This window comes from Sinocyclocheilus rhinocerous, unplaced genomic scaffold (genome assembly GCF_001515625.1).
Source record: "Sinocyclocheilus rhinocerous isolate Xijiao unplaced genomic scaffold, SAMN03320098_v1.1 scaffold311, whole genome shotgun sequence".
In the NCBI taxonomy this organism is placed as follows: domain Eukaryota; kingdom Metazoa; phylum Chordata; class Actinopteri; order Cypriniformes; family Cyprinidae; genus Sinocyclocheilus; species Sinocyclocheilus rhinocerous.
The window spans coordinates 940,283-962,159 of record NW_015623669.1 but is presented as its reverse complement, the minus strand read 5'-3'; the positions used below and the strand labels follow the sequence as shown (position 1 = coordinate 962,159).

The 21,877-nt window shown below is 36.5% G+C and overlaps 1 protein-coding gene across 1 annotated transcript in view; it reads right to left on the bottom strand.

Annotated features, from left to right (window-relative positions):
- Positions 1-6,346, bottom strand: part of LOC107726618 (protein NLRC3-like) — a 17,612-nt gene extending 11,266 nt beyond the window's left edge. Inside the window, exons 1-3 of the mRNA XM_016536302.1 lie at positions 6,263-6,346; positions 3,860-5,704; positions 1,390-1,563 (exon numbers count right to left, since the gene is read on the bottom strand). Of these exons, the coding sequence (XP_016391788.1) occupies positions 1,390-1,563; positions 3,860-5,704; positions 6,263-6,312 (2,069 nt within the window). The 5' untranslated portion in view covers positions 6,313-6,346. The remainder of the gene's footprint in view (positions 1-1,389; positions 1,564-3,859; positions 5,705-6,262) is intronic.
- Between the last annotated feature and the right edge of the window lie 15,531 nt (positions 6,347-21,877).

The following is a 21,877-nucleotide window of genomic DNA, read 5'->3' as shown; positions in this document are numbered from 1 at the left end:
TGCACTTATCTGTACATAGTAAATGCAGTTGTTTTTAGACGGTTGTTGACATCCTATCTAAAAACGGGATTTAGCCAAAAAAACAACAATAACGTTACCACTCTAATATGTCTTGCAATATCCGTGCGTGCAAAGGTTCTGCGTGATCCTCTTGTTCAATATTCTCGGGGTCTGAATCCGGCTCAAATTGATATGGCAATATTGACGCCATCGTTAACTATACCTGAGCAGACTTAACTTGCTGATTTGGTAAGGGGCGTGGCAGTACTGAAACACAGTCTAAGCTGTTCGCCAATCACAATGCACTGGGACAGCTAACCAATCACAACACATTTTGTTTTTCGGAAGGCGGACCTTCATCAAAGCCGGAACTAATTGAGCCGTTTGTCCCAGGCTGGGGAGAAAGGTATTGTAATAATGTAAATTATGTGAAAAATAATGCGTTTTTCGAACCACCAAGCATGAGAGCATGTTCTAGTACACCCCCAAAACAAGACTTTGTAAAAGAGCATAATAGGACCCCTTTAATACTAAATCTGTTTTTTTGTGAGTGGGATGAATTAATGCACATTCACATTTAGTCTAGAACTACAGTAGCATCATGTTCACACAGCGCGCACAATTCCTCTGCACTTCCGATTTCTCCCAATATGGGGACAGGAGACTTGTCAGTCAATAAATGGGAAAACAAAGTAACTGGCATTACTTTTTTGAAAAAGTAACTCAGATATTTTCTTGTAAATTAAAAAAGTAATGCGTTACTTTACTAGTTACTTGAAAAAAGTAATCTGATTATGTAACTCGCATTACTTGTAATGAGTTACCCCCAACACTGGAGATAGATTGCACGTCCGCTGATTCACGCAGGGAAAAAAAATAAAAAAATTCAACAAACCATTCAGGGAACTTACGTTCTGATGAAAGGGTATATATAGGTCATGACATTTGAGAATGCATCGCTTGTCTTACCGGAGAAAAATTATTTGAGTGGTGCCCCCCTGGACGTGGTGACCCTGGGCAATTACCCATATGTTTAATCCACATATTGGTAGAATCACAGCTGGGGGTTGGGGAAGGCACTGTGTCCACCCCATAACTTGTAAAAATCTAGGGTTATAGCGCCACTTAGCAGTCAAGAGCAGAAACATTTCCCACCACAACTGCAGCAGTAAAAAAAAAATACTGGTTGGGTGACCCACTCTACCCACAAATTACAAACATGATTACATATTATGAAAATGAATTACTATTAACAAGAACACAAATAACACTAGCAAGAGCCTTAATCCACTAAACGTTGGGATGCTGATGACTCAATTACCTTTAATTAAATTAATTTATAAAAGTAACCTGAATATTAAACTCAGTACAGACTTTACCCTCACTCACCTCAGTATCTCCAGTCTGCAGTTTGGACTCTTGAGTCCTTCAGAGAGCAGCTTCACTCCTGAATCTTGCAGGTCATTGTTACTCAGGTCCAGCTCTCTCAAGGGTGAGTCTGATGATTGGAGAGCTGAGACCACAATTTTATACCAGTAATCAGTGAGATTACAACCAGCAAGACTGTAAAGGAGTAAAAAAAAAATGTAAGTAAAAATTTCAATTGAGTCTAATAAATAACAAAAAAACAATCAGTGATAAACAACCATTCAAATTCTTTTACAGCTAGAAAAACGGCTTACAGCTTTTTTTTTTTACAGCTTTTCTGTTGTAAGCTTTACAACATCAACACTCAAAGCCACTCATGCAAATGGCAAGTGTTTCTATTATTTTCTATTATTCTATTATTATTAATTGTGCTGCCCAGAATCAAAAGAATTCCAATTCTTAACCCATAAGTGTTGCTAATGTTTAACCTGTGTCAGATTCTCCCTTTCCTCAATCCTCCGTTTATAAACCACTCATGCTGTTAGGTTCAGTTATGCTCGCTAAGATTTCAAAATCTAGAAATATCATCATATTGAGAGACACAGGGGCAGCATGGTCTCTCATGCTAGACATTACTACAATTCTCAGCCAAGACTTACACAGGAGTTAAAGACCCAGAATCACACCAAGATTCCTGACTTGATTTTTGTTTGTTTGTTGAACCCTAGAGTCAAGGTAGTCGTTCACCTCGAGGAGTTCATCTTTTTTCCAAATACAATGACTTCAGGTTTGTCTTTGTTTAACTGAAGAAAGTTTTGGCACATCCAACTGTTAATTTCATCAATGCATTGGCACAAGGGAATCAATGGGGCTGTAGTCACTGAGTGATAGGGCTAGGTAGATCTGGGTGTCAACTTCATAGCTGTGGCAAGTAATTTGGTTCTTTCTCATTATTTGGGTCAGTGAGACCATATACAAGTTCAGCAAAAGTGGTGCAAGAATTAAGCCTTGTGGGACTCTGCATGTCATGGATGACTACTTATGGTCACCGAGGTTCACATAGTAACCCCTCCCTTCTAAGTATGACCTGAACCATTTGAGGAAAGCCCTACAGAGTTTTCCAGCCTGTCAAGAAGTATGTTGTGATTGGCAGTGTCAAATGCAGCACTGAGATCAAGTCGTACAAGCACTGATATTTTGCAAGTATCTGTATTTAGGCATTTATCATGTTTATGTCTCTGTACTATGATGTGGTCTGAAACCACACTGAAAATTGTCCAAGCATCCATTCAAGCTTAAGTATTTGTTCAGGTGACTGAAAACAACTTTTTTAATAATCTTGCCAATGAAAGGAAGCTTTGAGTTTGGTCTGTAGTTGCTCAATATTGTGTTATTTAGATTGCTCTTTTTTAGGAGGGACTTAACTGCAGTTTTCAGGGACTTTGGAAAAGTCCCAGAAAGAAGTGAGGCATTTACCACTTCCAGGAGATCTGCTTCTAAACAGTTAAACACAGTTTTGTAAGGGGAAAAAATGTGAGGAGTGTGTCAAGGGAGCAGCTTAATGTTTTAAGATGCTGTATAGTTTCTTTCAACATCAACTGCCTTGAAATCAGACATAGTAACTAATTTCTGAAGTTTTGGTCGAGTCTGTCTGACCTCAGTGCAACATAAGGATGTGCTGATTGCCTTTCTGATATTATTGATCTTTACAAAAAAAGAAAGAAAACTCATTGCATTTAAAGCCTTAGACTTTCTATTACTTAACAATAGATGTAGAGTAAGCTCAGGCACAGTGGAAAAAGTTACTGTTATCATAGTGGGGACCCAACACATATGGAGTTTTCTCCACCGTACATAACAGGATAAATCATGGAATATATACAATTATTGTAATGTCTGTTCCCAGAGGAGGATGGGCCTCCCCTGCTGACTCTGGTTCCTCCCAAAGTTTTTCTGCCTCTACACTAATATCATATTAGGGAGTATTCCTTGCTGATGGAGGATACACAGTTCCAGATTTGGGAGGTCCCACATGTTTATTTTACATGTATAGTGTGAGCAGTCAAGTCACAGCTCGACGATTGGACCATATAGTGTGAGCACACAAATTTGGCTTTCCATCGCATGCGGCTTACTCGTACAGTAAGAGTTGGTATTTAACAAAAACATTGCTGAAATTGCACAGTGTATGCCTGGCTTGAGCCTAGATTAATGGTAACATTTTGGTTTAGCCAGGATTAGTCTGTAAGCATTTTTAAATACCACCTTAGTTGAGAGTCTGCCACATCTGACAGTACCATGCCAAAATGTATAAGAACAGCTGAAATTTGTAAAAAACAAACAAACAAACAAACAAAAACTACGTCATATACATTTATTACTGATGAACAGGCGTGGAAACACTTTTCAACTTTAAAAAAAAAATGTATTTACATAATTTAACTCTCAAATAAATTAGTTTTGTAAAATAACGGGTCAGCATAATACTCACAGAGCCTTTCTGCAGGTGACCACAGCTGGTATAAGTCTTCTTCTGCCCTCCTCTGTTGTGTTGTATTTCTTTAAGTCCAGCACATCCAGCACCTCTTCTGATATCTGAAGCATGTAGGCTATTGCTGAGCAGTGAGCAGCAGAGAGTTTATTCACCAAGTGTGTCTCTGATTTCAGAAACTCCTGAATCTCTCTGAACAGTGTCTGATCATTCACTTCAAGCAGACAGAGGAACAGATTGATGGATCTGTCAGCTGAGATATTTTTGTCACTTATGATTTTGTTTTTGATGTACTGTGTGGTTTTCCTGATGGTCTCTGAGCTGTTCTCTGTGTTTGTCAGTAGATCTTGTAAGAGTATCTGACAGGATTCCAGTGAGATGCCCAGCAGGAATCGCAGAAAAAGATCCATGCCTCCACTCTTGCTCATTAGAGCTTTTTTGACTACTCTTTTATGCAGATCATACAGTGAATCAAATAGTGTTTCTGTAGCGCTACTTATATAGAAGTAAAACACATAGAAAGCAGCCAGAAACTCCTGAAAGCTCAGATGTACAAAGCAGTAGACCTTCCTCTGATGAATGACAGATTCCTCCTTAAAGATCTCAGTGCAAATCCCAGAATACACTGAGGCCTCCGTGACGTCTATGCCACACTCTCTAAGGTCCTCCTCATAGAACATGACATTACCATTCATTAGCTGTTTGAAAGCCAGTTCAGCAAGTTTCACAATCACTTCTCTGTTGGACTGCAGGAGTTTTTCTGGATCTCTCTCATCATACTTCTGATTCCTTGTGTTGATCTGAATTAGCAGGAAGTGGATGTACATTTCAGTCAGAGTTTTAGGGATTTCTGCTCTGTGATCTTGTTTGAGGATGTTTTGAAGCACAGTGGCTGAGATCCAACAGAAGACTGGTATGTGGCACATGATATGGAGGCTTCTTGCTCCTCTAATGTGCGAGATGATTCTGCTAGCTTCATGCTGATCACCGATTTTCTTCCTGAAATATTCCTCCTTCTGAGGGTCAGTGAACCCCTGAATTTCTGTCAGACGCTTGATGAATTTAGAGGGGATCTGATTGGCTGCTGCTGGTCTGGAGGTGATCCAGATGAGAGCAGATGGAAGCAGCTCTCCTGTGATGAGGTTTGTCATCAACACACCCACTGATGAAGCCTCAGTCACATCAGAAACTTTCTGACTGTCTAAAAACATCAGTGTACTTCTGCTTTCATCCAGACCATCAAAGATGAACACAACTTTACACTTCTCATAAATCTTTGAATCCAGATCTCGAAGTTCAGGATGAAAGTCAAGCAGAAGTCTGTGAAGACTGTACTGCTCATCTTTAATCAAGTTCAGCTCTCGGAATGAAAACACAAACATGAAATCTACATCCTGATTGGCTTTTCCCTCAGCCCAATCCAGAATGAACTTTTGCACAGAGACCGTTTTCCCAATTCCAGCAATCCCTTTAGTAAGAACAGTCTTTATTTCTTCTTTCCTCATTCTTTTATTTGTCTTATATCTTGGTTCAGGTAAGAGATCAAAGATATCATTGCAGTTGATTGGAGTGTCTTGTAAGTGTTGCGTTCTGGGTGTTTTCTCCATATGTGAAACCTCATGTTCTTCATTCACCCATTCATTCTCTCCCTCTATGATGTAGAGCTGTGTGTAAATCCTGTGCAGGAGGGTTTGATTCTCTTGTAGTTTGATTCCATCAAATAAGCTCTCGTAATTTTTCTTCATGCTGGTTTTGTGAGTCTCTTTGACTTTCTGCAGAACATTATCCACTGGTTGGTGTGAATCCTGTTGCAGGTCTCCAGTCTGACCATCTCTTTCCGCATTGCTGAAATGAGGAGAAAAGTACCACATAGTAAGTGCTCTTATTTGAAGTGACACCACATTAAAGTTTTTAATTTACTCTCTTTTAGATAAAACATGCAAGTAGCTACTGTCACAATCATTTTACTGACTGATCTTTATCTGTCTTTTTCTGATGTAATGGAGAATGGAGTTCCTCACCAATTTGGTTTCTTACATAATGTAATGATGCATAGCAGGCATTCAAGGAATATAAGATATACTTACAATTATATGCAATATTGTGTAATGACATTTTAACATCTCAAAATGAATGAGATAAAAAATATGTTAATATATAGTATGTGATATATAATGCTAATATATAAACATAATACAAATTGTACAGAGCTGTCCTCTGATTTTACAAATGGAGAGGATACCTTACTAGAACTTCTGTGATGACTTGGTGCCTGACTTAAATTCAAAAAAAGAATAAACACATTTTGACCACACTAATTAACAATGTTAATTTTTACTATTGCACTAGTGATTTCATCTGAAAAGCACACAAAGCTGCTCTTCACAGGCATGTTATACTCACACTGGGTCAGAGGTCACTGATTCTCTGAGATCAGGTGGATTTCGAGTCATGGATTTATTACTGTTAATAGACACACAACTGGGTTCTGGAGATGCTGCTGTCTCTCTTTGAACAGCATGACCATCCTCTCTTTTCTTCATTTTAGAGACAGTGTCCCTTTCCCCTCTGTCCTGACTGAGGTTCATTTTAGAAGCAGCGCCGATTTTCTCTCCCTCCAGGGAAAGTTATTGGGCCTGCAAATTCATAAATATTTAATGCATTACTAGGCATTATGCAACATTAACTGACATTAAAACTGAATACAGAACTTATCTGAAACACTGATTTTGGTTCAGGAATTGAGCTTACACAAAACGTGTCACAGCTGGACAATCTCAAAATGTTGGCTGGAGCTAAACTATGTATGTGGATAACCTGTTGTACAGGTAGAACAGCTTTCTCACTTTGTATGCTCACACACAAGCAATATGACTTGGGTAAGTAAAGCTTCTAGTACATATGCAAATAAGAGCAATACACATTTATAGAAGGCACAATAAAGCTGACAGAAGACAGAAAAGACATGGTACAGATGATATGCAGAACTATGCAATAGGTAAAACAATGGCAGAAGGTAAATATACAGGTAATAGAATAAATAGGAGAGAATTTCTATCATGAACAAGAAATTATATCCACAGCGAAAAAAAAATGCACTAGGCTGGATGATGGAGGCAATTAATTGTCAAATTTATTTGTAAAGCACTTTTTACAAAAATATTGTTTCAAATCAGCTTTATGGAGCATTTATTCATGAGGGACATGGCCAGGCTGCTCTTGTGCCTGGATGTTCTGGTGCTCAGTGCTCTTTAGCACCAGAGAGCAACAGTTCAAAGAGTTTGTGGCTTGGGTACAAGGGGTCTGAAATTATTTTTCTTGCCCATTTCCTCACTCTGTAAGAGGTACAGGTCCTTTAGGGAGGGCAGGGGAGCACTAGTAGCTTTTCTGTTAGCTGAACCAAACCAGAAAGTTATTACAGTTTTTGAAGTGCACAGACCACACTGGATTACCAGCGAGCAGAACGGTTTCAGCAGTTCCTATGGCAGGTTGAACTTCCTCAATATGGCACAGGAAGTACAGTCTCTGCTGGGCCTATTTTCACAATGGAGTCTATGTGGGTCTCCCACTTCAGGTCCTGTGAGATGGTAGAGCCCAGGAACCTGAAGGACTCTTCGCCTACTCCAGTTCTAGTCAGGATGGTGACTAGTATAAAATAATATTTATCATCATCAATATTAATTATCAATTGTTTATTATCAATAAATGAGCCTGCAACTGAAACTGAGTTTGAAGAACAAAAACAAAAGTTATTTTACAAAAATCATCAAACTGCAGCAAAGCAGGAGGGCACACACTATCTTCCAATCAGCTGCGAGCAGAATAGTTTTGGAGATGGAAAAGGAGAATAAGATAAGAGCACTAAGGGGAAGCTTTAATATAGCCACATATTTATAATAAAATAAACTTGAACAACTACTATTAGTATTACTGCTTGTTTATTCATAGATTTAATGATTAATGCATTATAAAAATATTTTACAAATTGAATTAGGTCAATTTCCTCCCCTGCACCGTTCACCACTTGACTAGAACAATAATGACACTTGACTAGAATAAATTTAAGATTTGTTATATGTTCAATTGCTCTGCACTAGGTGAGCTCGAGGTGGGGACTCAGGAATAGGTGAATAAAACAGAGCATGGGTTTGAGTGAGCACAACTCTAGTTACAGCTTTTTCTTTACCATTTTAATAAAGTGTACGGCACAACATTTGGGGACAGGGATGGCAGCACTCAGTTTACCTACACCTACTTTGTTTTTGTCATGCCCGGGTCAGTCCCCGGTACAGATTCATACTGAGAATTATCTTGTCACCATCGATGCCACTGGAGACAAAAACGAGCCTTCCTACTAGAGTGTCTGGGAGCCGAGGGGTTAAAATATTTTTTACACTCTACCAAATACAGGACAGACTGCTGTGGATACTTTCAAAACATTAGAGGAACATTTTCAGCCTGCTACAAATGTTGCTGTTAAACATCACCAATTCAGACAACGTGCTCAAAGGCCTGATGAATCAGCATTACGTGAATCGAGAGTACATTGTGAGTCTGGTGATCATACAGACAAGATGATACAGGATCACCTGGTGGAAAAAGCACCCATCCTCTGCACCCATTCGAAAGTGACTTTTGCTACAGCCACAGCTTACGTTGAAGGTTGCAATGCTCTTAGCGGGCCAAATGGAGACTGCTGTGAGGCACGTGCAAACACTGGAGCTGGCATCAGTGCACGAGATCAAACCAGATCAGCACGGGGCACGACAACATAATCTGAAATTCTATAGAAAAGCACCGAGTAGAACATGATTGGAGTATAATGCACAGGTCAATCGTAATTGCTTTTGTTGCAGGTCCAGCTCGCATATCGCTAATGCTTCAAATTGCCCTGCTGCTAAAGTTAAACGCATGAGCTGTGGTAAAAAGGGACATTTTACAAGGGTTTGACGCTCCATTCCGCTCACATTCATTCTCTGCCAGTAGGTGGAGCTTTTGGAACAGCAGAAATATAGCGTTTCCCTGACCTTGAAACGTGCAGCGCTCATTTATTCATTGAAATCATAGCCTTTCGTGTTGAGCGACTGATATGGCGCACATCATTCTCTGTCTACGAAACCTGTAAACTGCATTCACCGTTTCTACCTCTATGGTAACTAACTCTACAGCGGTTAACCAGAGCACTGCAATTACTTCTCATTTACTAGAAAACAATCAAATAGCTCTCCTCACACATTTTACACCTGTTCACTGAGCAGCATTTTATTTTTTCTGCACAACCACAACATCAGAAGAGAGAACAATGGATATAGACCAACATGTGTTCTGTCCTATATTTATTTACCCAGCAGCTGGGCTGAAAACAACCCAAATTGAGTTGATTTTAAACCAGTGTTTTTATACCATTTTATGATTTCTGTTCCTGCATATTTCACGCCTTTTAAAGTTGATCATACTCTTGTCGCAAACACGCCCACGATAACATGGGACATTCCTTTCAGTGGATTAAACTTGTCGCACATTTAAGTACAATTTTAAGTATTTTCTTTGCAACACGCATCATAGGTAGATATGTGTCTGTAGTGAACTGTCATGCGTTCCGATCAAAAATAACAAAATATTATTTATTTTAAAAAAATGTAGGTCCATATCAGCTTACAAAAAAAAAAATTGCAGCATCCTTTCTTTATTAACAAGTCCTACATTCCTACATTCTACTTTCTGTTATTGACAAGTCTTATTAATTTATCTATTGTTTATTATTGTTCGTAATCAAGTTAGTTACAGTATAAACACTGGAGATGCAAAAGCCTTAAGTACAGTATTTTCCTTCAATGTTTGTAAAGGATAAGCAGAATAATCAAACAGTCACTTTACATGTCACTTTCTAAGTTTATAACTGCAGTGATACTGCTGCTCACCTCAAAATGTAAATAAGCCATAAATATAGTTTAAAAAATCTGCCTAGGCCTATACAATAGCACTGCAAAGAAACAAAATTAACTTCATATAATGTGCTCAAATTATTAAAAGTGTCAAAATCTGTTTCCATTGAAACAAATATCTCAAATATTGTGGGCGTGGCTTGCGAGGCATAACGTTAAAAACACTTTTAAACTTTGTGAAATACATGAGAACAGAGACCGAGGAAACGACACAGTCCAATAATGGTACTAATATTTACAAATAATGTGACACATTTTTGTCTATTTGTGTTCTGTAAAGGCAGGTAAAGTTAGAGTCTGGCTGCAGACAGACATACACCTGCGCTTCTGCAAGTGACGTCACTTGCAATCTTTTATTTATTTATTCTCTCAACATTTTACAAAAGTAGCCAGGTGGTGAACACAAGAAAAAAAAGAAACAAAATTACAATGTCACTTGCAATCGCCACCTGCAGTCTCCGCGACGTCACTAGCAATCGACACAAATCGTGCGTGTTGCCAATGGAGACTCTGTGGTGGTTAAACGATGAAAACTAAGTTAGTACCATAAAGTACAGGGTCCTGCAAGACACCTGTAGGAGAAAAAGACAAGACCCGCAAATCTGTGGCCACAGAACAGCAGAATATGAACACAATGCGTCTCTCGTTAAGCGTTTTCCTCCCGAAGAAAACCATAAACACTTAATATCGCTTCATGTATTAAGACAGTGCTATTAAAAGATCAAATTCGATATACTGCCTAAATGGAGGGTGTTACTGCACTGCGATTAAATAGTCCGTTGTCATTTAATCTTTAGTGGAATCCGTGGTAGCCTAACAAACAATGGTTACAATTACAGGAAACGCAGACATAATAATCCTTAGCATAATTGAGGAATTACTGATTTCAAACACATTCGCTGATGTGCTGCATACTTATAAATGATTTTAAAAAATAAACAAATAATCCAATTAACATTATATGCTCCACATATCGCGTCACATAGCTTCTTTATAAATGCTTGTTAATGTTACCGTTCAGCCTCCTTCCTTCTCGAAAACCTGCGGCGTTTCACTTTCGGTTTTACTGAAAATTAACTTCAAACTTGACTGACTCACGACATGTGCCAGTAAACACACCTGTTCCTCAAGCAGTGGGCGATTTCAAACAGGTGGTGTGTAAAACCCAGTTCCTGTGGGGAAAAAACTGTTCCAATGGGTGGAGTATAAATGAATAGGGATATATGTGTTACCAGATTCTCAGTTTCTGAGATTCTCGGCTCCAGTGGGCATGCCCGGGAAAGTCATGAATATTCATGTATGCTCTACCATGAATATTCATGAGTTTCCCGGACATGCGCGTGGAACTGAGAATTTTAGTTAACGAATATTTCAAAAAAGCTAAATATATTTTCAGCGTATGCCTAAACTAAATTTGTTCATTATTTCTGAACAGTTTATAATGTTTTTATTAGTTTGCACGTATTGTGCAGTGCAGCCGTCACTGACTGAATGATATGACATTGTTTGTGTAATGTTAGGATAAAGCACAGCAAACTTCAACTAGTGTATGCACTGATTTCAGTTCGTCGTGCTGTAGCTTATTAGTTATCATTTGGGTGCAGCAACTGAAATGAACTTGTATATGGACTAATAAGTTTTCATCTATCCTGGACCAGTATTCCTGGTATGATTGTTCTTAAAACATTTGACTTATATTTACAAAATGAACTGGAATCTAAGTTCTAAGTAACACACACACACACACACACACACATGCATAAGTAAAAGTTTGGATTAAACAAAATTGTATGGACAAAAGTGTAAAAAGTAGCTAAAATTTTGGTACACTGTAAATGAGAAAACAAATACTTCACAGCATTTTATTGAATTGAATAAGCACCTAATTTGATGTTAACAAAACATTTTTATTCACAAATATTCATAAGTGTCCTTGTGCTTGTTTTGATATGATTACTGTTTAAAGGTTTTGTATTAGTCTTTGTTCATGTTCACCAACTGCATTTATCTGATTAAAAATATAGTCAGAAACAGTAATATTGTGAAATATGTTTACAATTTAAAATAACTGTTTTCAATTTTTTTCCCCTGTTATGTCAAATCTCAACTTCTCCAGTCTTCAGTGTCACATGATCCTTCAGGAATCTTTTTAATATGCTAATTTGCTGCTCAAGAAACATCTCTTATTATTATCAGTTGAAAATGGTTGTACTGCTTAATGAAGTGTGAAAACCATTATACAGAAGAGCAGCATTTATTTGAAATAGAAATCTTTTGTAACATTATGCCATTTTTTATATATTTTTTGCATTAATTTAATGCATTGTCGAACAAAATTATACATTTCTTTAAAAAAAATCATCATCCCAAACTTTTGAATGGTAGTGTCATGAATCAAATGCCAAAGAAATGTCAAATTTTTTTTTTTAGGCTACATATCTTACATTTGATCTTATAAGAATAGCTTTATTATGTGTCATATTTTTATAAAGCAGATTCAACAAGGATATTTACATCACACTCTCTTGTCTCATTTGTTGTCTTGTTTTGGTGCATAAATCTTTTTAGTTTGTAACAAGAATTCAATAGTGGTTCATACTCAAAATTCATCACATCCTCCATGGCTAACATTTTCCTGGATTTTGAGCGTGAATCATTGAATTCATATTGTTAAAGCAACACGTCACTGTCTCACATAATATCAAACATCCACACCAATGTTATACCAACATCTAGTTAGCAAAAGCTAATCAAGGCCATGATCCAATCTTTATTCCACTTCCTCTAATTAAAGCCCAATTAAGAATATGTTTATGAAACTTTATGACTTATAAATTATGTTGAATGAGTGTTTGTTGTGCATCAAAATAGATCATGCTTTTGTATTAATTATCATCATGTATCATCCAGGTACACAGTGCAAATTAAAGAACAGATGACAGAGAATAACATCAGTGTTACAAAATGTTTATTAAGCCACTGCTATTGTGCTGAATATTATTTCATTCACTGCCAGAGGAAGACAGTTTTAAAACTTAAAGGTAACAGAAGAGCATAGCAATAAATAATTGAAATGGTAGTTGGTGCACATGCCATATCTGCGCTATTATTGGAAATCAGTAGCTGTAATCATGCAGGTGTTCTGGGATTTTTGGTTTCACTGTGCAAATGGAACCTTAAACCTTGCGATAATCTTCATTTGTACAGTTATATTTGTTTGTAAAAGTTTAAATATTTTATATTGGAAACATGGAAAAACAATGACATTTCAGCAACATTTTTTGCAGCAGTGCATGACTACAGTTTACAACCAGACAGCAGACAGTTCACAACCAAGACAACCTGGAGAATGTTGAATAGACTCTGAACAGGGTAAGTTAACACATGGATCATCACACATACATTCATATAGGTTTATTTCATTTGTTGCAGGCAGTGATTGATTCAACAAGTGTTGAGTGGGGTATGAGTGGTTATGAACGAATGAATTAAATGCATTTGTCCGTGTTTCACTCCGTCTCGAATCGCAGAAAGAGCTTGAGAAACAGTGGCTGCATCCGAAAACTCTAAAATGCTGCCTTCGGAGGCTGCATTCCAAGGCAGGAAGGCATCAAGGCACGTCCGAATCCAAATTCTGCTTTACTTCCTGTCTCCGGAGGGACCTTCTTCTGATCGAATTTTAAAGGCAGCATAGATGTATTCTTCGTTCTAGCGAGAAATCAGTATTATAGTAATTAAATATTAATTTATTTATCACAAAAACTCGTTATATTTTGTTGTAGATCATTAAACCGTTACGCTGCCTCAGAAGCCTGTCCGAAATCAGTTTCATGAGGTGCCTTCATGCAAAAATACTGCCTGCAAAGTCATTGCCTCATACGGCAGCGAGGCAGCAAGTCAGCTGCCTTAGTTTTTGGATGCAGCCAGTGTCTCTTCCACGATTCGGTACGCTTTCAACTCGGTTTTTTTGTATCGAGCAAGACTGTACGACATTCACATTACATGATTTGACTGATTTTTACGTAGAAAGGGCGACAGCGCACCGCATTAAAAGAAATGATCATTCATGTTTTCATAACCGCTGGCCAAATTCAAAAACAAAACTAAAATTAAATAATCTTTGAGAGCAAGGGGGGGCCCTGGTGTTCCAAGGGCCCTACGCAGCTTGCGTATTTTGCGTATAGGGAGGATTGGCTCTGAGTGTGCTGACAACAATGCCTGAAAACCTCCACAAATGGATCTGTGGGCTAATAACATGTAAGCTAGCCTGGTGTGAGTAGGCCTATTCTGTCATTATTTTCTTTTCAAATCTTTCCACATACACCTCTTTGGGAATCATTGATATCCAAGTACTAACAGATTATGATAGATTATAGGTAGGCCTAGTCCACCCCAAAATTAAACATCTGTCATCATTTACTCACTCGAAACCAGTATAAACTTTTCTTCTTTTGTGGAACACAAAAGATATTCTGAAATACATTGGGAACCAATATTCGTTCAAAATATTTTTCAAAATATCTTACACAAAAGAATAAGTCATACAACCTGGAAACAATGTGAGGGTGAGAGAGTTTTTATATTTGAATGAACTATTCCTTTAAAATGTTGCTACAAAAACATGCCATTTTTCTCAGTTAACAGTCAAAGAAAGAGCAAATACAGAGCATTGCATAACAATTTAGAAAATCTGAGATAAAGAACTACTACTAATAAATATTAATAAATACCACACACAAACAGACCTACTTATCTTTAAAAAGTTATTAGTGTAGCTGTCTAAAGAATAAGCAGCTAATTAATAAGTACTAGTAGCCTACCTAATGAAAAAGATACTAGTAGCTAAAAAAAAAAAAAAAAAGGAATTTGTAAGCTGTAAAATGTTGGTCAAACTGTTTATCATCCAAGTATTCAGGAATGAACGATTTATTTGATTTGCTGAATCGCCACTAAACACTAGATGATGCTGTTGCAGTACAATTTTACTGAAGCTCAATCATGGAATCAAATTTCCCAGTCTGGTGCTTCTACAAGAATATACCTATAAGATCTAGCACGGTGTCCTCATTTGAGATTTAATTTCCGTCTGTATGAAAAGGTTTTTAAATTAAGCTTGCCCGAAAATAAAAGGCTCAAGTAGAACATTTTTATTTTAGGAAAAGGACTCACCTCAGCTTCACCTCATTAAGATTGAATCAACCTAAATCAAAATGTCAGCTTTAGTAATAACCAAAAGTTGGTTTTGCTTTATTAGTCGTAAAAAAAAGAGAGTTCCAGAGAGGCGTGTAATCAGACAATCTTCTAATACTGAATGCTTGTTTTCACAATCACAAGCTCAGGGGTCATGGACAGTGTTCAGTACTGTGTCAACAATTGGATAAAAAGAGAGAGATGAGCTCTGATGTGTTTGGGTTGGTCTTAATGCCTCATTAGAGAAGCTTCTGTTTTCAAAGATATTTTTTTCATGGGCTGTCCCAGAAATGTTCGTTCTGTACTAAGGACCTCCACATCCACCAAGTTCCTTCTCCCTGACTCTTTGAAGTGAAGCATCTTTTACATAAGTTAAGGGTGGAAGATAGGAAGACGGGTTATCGCAGATGACAGGAAACCTTTGTGTGAGGGCTGAAATGAGAGTTAGAATGGAGAGTGAGTCCCGTGTTAGAGATGATCCTGGATATGAAGGTGCATCACAAAGTAGATGTGGCATGTAGTCAAAGTGAAGAATGTTTAATGAAGGTATTAACTCCATGCAACTGTAATGATCAAAAAAGAAACTTGTTAAAGGCAATGAAATGTTGAGATCTGGTGCCACTGTGGAGATTTCAGTTCACTGTTGTGTGAACTGTCTAATTAAAAACCTCTTTGCTTATCTGTATTATTTTTAAATAGTCATTGTCAGTTGTTAATAGTATAAATCGCTCATGATGACAATCTTTTAATATTGCATGAAATTCTTTGATGAATTAGTATTCTTTCTCTGTTCTTTCTTTCTCTCTTACAACAAAAAAAAAAATTCTTATTTAGTGGTATAGGGATCGGAATGGAAACATGGAAACAGAAAGCTCAGCCAATTTTCACAGAACTTAAACATTCTTTATTTTCAACATTCTATACAGGCCATTTTTTAATTGTTTATTTAATTGTTTTTGCTAATTTGCTCTTTTTGAAAAATGTACACATTAGCATACTTTTGAAAACAGTACTTATTACAGCAATAATATACTTTAAATTAAAATATACTTTAAGTGTGAAATGTAATGTTTTTGGACACTTAATTGGATGTTATTTACAATTAAATGAAGATGTACTATAGTTTAAATTTGTATTAAATGCAATCAGTTGAACTTAGTGCTTTCTGACCTTAAGTCAGACTTAAGTCAGACTTCTTTATATGCAGTTTCATAATTACTTATGAAGCACTGTCGAATGTACTGATAAGAATTTATGGTAAACTATTATAATCAAGTACTTTACATGTGCTTTACTATGTTTGCCAACACATCAAAATAAGTGTAATTCTTTAATTATTATTAAATATAGCAATTTAAAATGTGCTTTAAAACTTTTAATTTGATATTACAAAGTGCAATTAAAAAAAGGTGTTAATAAACAGTCATGAAAGTGCACTTAAGTGTCCTTTTATTTCAGCAATATTATAAGTACACTATTTTTTTTAAATATATACGTTTAAGATTTTAAGTACACAACAAGTGCACATTCAATACAATTAAGTGCACTTCTTTTTCACAAGGGTGATTAACTAATAGACGACAATAGTTGTTTATTTTAATATGACAAAAACTGGACTAATGGTTTTTAAATTAGGGGACTTTTTAGTTATTTTTCTATTATTTTTTTTTAGTTATTATTATTTTTCTATCTCCTGGTGTGATATTAAAGAAAATGGCATTTAACAAAAAAAAAATAAAAAATCATTCTAATTTTAAATGACAATTGTAGAGGGGTAGGCCTTATGCAATTATTTATTTATTTATTTAACGATTTTAAAATAGTGTAGTTTCAACATATACCAGCAGGGGCTAATAATGCAACACTAGCCAAACCCTGATCTGTCTGTCCTCATCCATGCCGTCAGATTAACGTCAACGGAAGAGGAAAGTTGTTTCAGAGGAAGAGCGAGTTATTACATTTTGATTAAAGATTACAAAGACAAACATTTTTTTCTTTGGAATAACATATACCAATGAATTGATCACAATAAGACCAGTAAAGTGCATTAAGAAAGTAAATAGGGTCAAGTTTGATATCATGTTGACTTTAAAGTCACTCCCTTAACCTGGCATACTATAAATAAAGGGTGTTAACATGTGTAATTGTGTTCGTGTTGGTGGGGCACCTCATGTCTGATTATGTCTAGGGTAAAATGTGAGTCAGGTTCTCTGTATGTATATGTGTATGATTCGATTTTTTTTTTTTATCTACAGCCGTGGCCAAACGTTTTGAGAATGACACAAATATTAATTTTCACAAAGTCTGCTGCCTCAGTTTTTATGATTTGCATATACTCCAGAATGTTATGAAGAGTGATCAGATGAACTGCAATTAATTGCAAATTTCCTCTTCTCCATTAAAATTAACTTAATCCCAAAAACATTTCGACTCCATTTCAACCTTGCTACAAAGGGACCAGCTGACATCATGTCAGTGATTCTCTGATTAACACAGGTGAGAGTGTTGATGAGGACAAGGCTAGAGATCACTCTGTCATGCTGATTGAGTTAGAATAACAGACTGGAAGCTTTAAAAGGAGGGTGGTGCTTGAAATCATTGTTCTTCCTCTGTTAGCTATGGTTACCTGCAAGGAAACATGTGCAGTTATCATTGCTTTGCACAAAAATGGATTCACAGGCAAGGATAATGCTGCTAGTAAGATTGCACCTAAATCAATAATTTATCGGATCATCAAGAACTTCAAGGGGAGAGGTTCAATTGCTGTGAAGAAGGCTTCAGGGCACCCAAGAAAATCCAGTAAGAGCCAGGACCGTCTCCTAAAGTTGATTCAGCTGCGGGATCGGGTCACCACCAGTGCAGAGCTTGCTCAGGAATGGCAGCAGGCAGGTGTGAGTGCATCTGCACGCACAGTAAGACACAGTAAGACTTTTGGAGGATGACCTGGTGTCAAGAAGGGCAGCAAAGAACCCACTTCTCTCCAGGAAAGACATCAGGGACAGACTGATATTCTCCAAAAGGTACAGGGATTGGATTGCTAAGGACTGGGGTAAAGCCATTTTCTCTGATGAATCACCTTTCTGATTGATTGGGGCATCCGGAATAAGTGGCTCGGGGAACAAAACATCAAAATTTTGGGTCCATGGCCAGGAAACTCCCCAGACCTTAATCCCATTGAGATCTTGTTGTCAATCCTCAAGAGGCGGGTGGACAAACAAAAACCCACAAATTCTGACAAACTCCAAGCTTTGATTATGCAAGAATGGGCTGCCATCAGTCAGGGTGTGGTCCAGAAGTTGATTGATGGCATGCCAGAGCGAATTGCAGAGGTCTTGGAAAAAGAAGGGTCAACACTGCAAATACTGAGTCTTTGCATAAACTTATTGTAACTCAATAAAAGCCATTGACACTTATGAAATTCTTGTAATTATACTTCAGTATACCATAGTAACATCTGACAAAAAGATCTAAAAACTCTAGCAGCAGACTGTGAAAATTAATATTTGTGTCATTCTCAAAACTTTTGGCCACGGCTCTATATAAGCAAAAAATGCAGAGAAAATATGTGTCACATCCTTAAGCCAAGTGTAAATCTAGACTAACTCAAGCACTGAAATTGAGTTACCAAAGTAGTGTGTGGTACCGGTTTCTTTCTGCACTCCTGACATAAGTGTATTTTAATCATTACAAAATTTGTATTCAAACTGAAATGTGTAGTCTCAGCCTTAGGCTGTTTCATAGCAATAAGAAATCAAAGATTAAGTTTAACATAAGATTAACATATCTACGTAAATGCGGGTTTCTCTCCTACACCGCTCCAGATGGCAATACTGATCTCACTCAACTCAATGAGGAAACGTCAGTGAAGTAGCACACACACTGCACATCTGGATCCCATCCGTGTGTTGGACACAGTCAGGGGTGAATACCTGAGTGGGCAGCTTCCTCTAGTCTCTCGTCCACATCTCTAAATATGCACACTATCTTTCAGAGAGCTAATGATTTCCACAAGCAATGAACCAAACTTGACAATCATATCAAAAGCCATAGAGTTCTCGTTGTACCACGCCATGCTGATACAGCAGCGTTTTTTTTTTGAGGAGTCAAGTCAAAAATTGCCCTAATGCTCTGAAAACATAAGCACAGGCAATAGTAGTCTTGTGCAAATTGACTTGCTGGTGCAAAGCCAGTGCAATCTGCCCTGAGTGGCCCAAGTCTAAAGTGGACATTGGTGCCAGAAAATGAAAAGATGTGCTGTATTATTCAGAGCAATAGCGGCTGTTGTGAAATAACTTTTCTTAGGCATTTTATTATGAATTTGACGGACTTTATTTAAAAGATGATGCATGGAATTTGACCTTGACCCTAATACAGTGTATCTATGATTTAAACAACATTAATAATAATAATAAAATTAGTTAACATTACTTAAAGGGATAGTAAAAAAAAAAAAAGGAAATTTCTGTCATTTACTCACACTCAAGTCGTTCCAAACCTGTACAAGTTTCTTTTTTTCCTTTGAAGAATGTTATACACCAAACAGTTGTCGTTCCCATTTACTTACATTGTATGGGGAAAACAATTTTCAAAATACCCCTTTTTTATGTTCCAGAGAAGAAAGAAATTGATATAGGTCTAGTACAACATGAGCATGAGTAAATGAAGACAATTTTCATTTTTGGGTGAACTATCCCTTGAATGCATTACTTTCTTATAAACTAGTTAACTAATATTAACTTATACAAGCCAAAATCTTATACTGTATTGATATATGTAGAAATTAACATCAACCAAGATTTTTTAAAAAAAATGCTGTAAAAGTATTGTTTATTATTTTATGCTAACTACTGAAATAACCAATGAAATTGAACCGTACTGTTAATTGTTACTATATATTTTTCTTTATTCCATATGGTATTTTTACTCATAGGAATAAAAAAATTGGTTAGGAAAAGGAGAAAATACAAACATTGGGAAATGTGCAGTGGTGTGGCAACTCCAGGACAGGTTTGAGAAGCAATGTTCTAATCTGAAGGTTGTATGCAGTTTCTGGGAGTATAAAGGTGCCGGGTTGATACAGCCAGTGCTTCTGAAAATGAAACCGTCACTGATTTGTCAAATATATCAGATTAGTGACATCAAATCTTTAAAAGATTTTCAGAGTTTTGTTTGAGACTGCACCTTTATTTAAATTTGTTTTTGAACACTAGTGTGGTGTAATATTTATCAGATAACCCCCTAAACAGCATGGATATGAACTAAACAAATGCAATGATTGCTTTACAGGTCAGTCAAGCTTCTCTTCCTGTGTATGTGGGTGGTTTTTGACTAATAATAAGCTGCGGAATAGACCAGCATCTGAAAGCTTCATGACTTCATAACATCTACATTGTTTACCAAGAACTGGATGACTGAATGGTCCAAAAAGAACTATATAAAATAACTGAATGTGTTTGTGGGTGAAGATGTACTGTTCAAAAGCTTGGGGCTGGTATTAAAATTTGAGTAAGCGTTTTTAAGAGTTAAAAGACATGAGTTTTAATATTGGTATGTTAAAGTAAGATGTCTCTTATGCATAAGACTGCATTTATTTAACCAAAAATACAGTAAAACAATAATATTGGGAAATAATATTACAATTTAAAATAACCCTTTTCTATTTGAATATATTTAAAAATGTCATTTCTTCCTGCGATGACAGCATTTCCAACAGAAATAATTCTAACATGCTGATCTGGGGCTTTAAGAAAAAAATGATTACTATGATCAATGTTGAAAACATTTCTGCTGTAGAAACTGTATTTTGTATTCTTTGATGAATAGAAAGTTCAAAAGAGCAGCATTTATTTAAATATAGAAAAAATGCGTAACCTAATAAATGTCTGAATTTATGCTGAATTAAAGTATTAAAGTAAAATGCTGAATTAAAGTATTAGTTTCTTAAAACAGTAAAACAAGCAAAGAAGAAAAAAATAACTATTTGAAGGTCTGTGGTCACAGATGTCCCACTCAGTATTGTCCTTTTCTGAAAAGCACATCTATCATGAAGAATAAAACTGAGCATCAGTGTAAAATGTAAAGCCATTGGTAGCTTGTTGTCTGATAGTTGCCCATTTTCAATAGCCTCAGGAAATGACTCCTCACACATTTGACAATTCTTGAGTCTGAACAATTTGTGGTTTCTTTTCCCAAAGAGAAAGAACACACTGAACGCAATGCTGAAATCGGCCATGCAGAAAATTGAAGGCAGACTTTTCTCTCACAACTCCGCTGACTGTTTGTCTCTGTTTTATTTCTTCTAAAGGAATGGTGTTTTCATTTGATGCTCTCGTTTTACAGCAATGTTGGCATGGCCTTGGTCCAGAATCACATCTCACTGTATCTTTCCCATAATGCTTAGCCCAGCCCACTATTTTCACTGTTCTGACAATGGCAAATAGAAATAGTATGGAAAGACTCATACTTAATATTTTTGACAGAATATGTTCAATTAGAGAACGATGATCAGCTCATGGTTAACCGTCCGCAGTGCTAATTTTGTCAATGAAATGAAAAAGTTCATTACCAAGTTTTTTTTTTCTTTTTTTCATCAGCGTTCATGAAGATGAAACAAAAATGGCACAACAAAACTATAATTAAATTATTTTAATTAAAACGTACTGTTGGTGAAAATATGACATGGAAAAAAAAATATTGACAATGTTTTCGGAAAAAGAAGAATGTTGTATTTCGTTTATATTGATAAATCTTTTATCAATATAAATATTTTACATGTTTAAATACTACATATTTTTATAAGTTTGGTCTTTTAGACTTTGACTGGGGCCGACTGCATAAACCTAGACAATATGTTAAGACCGAGTCTTAAGAACTAGTCTGACCA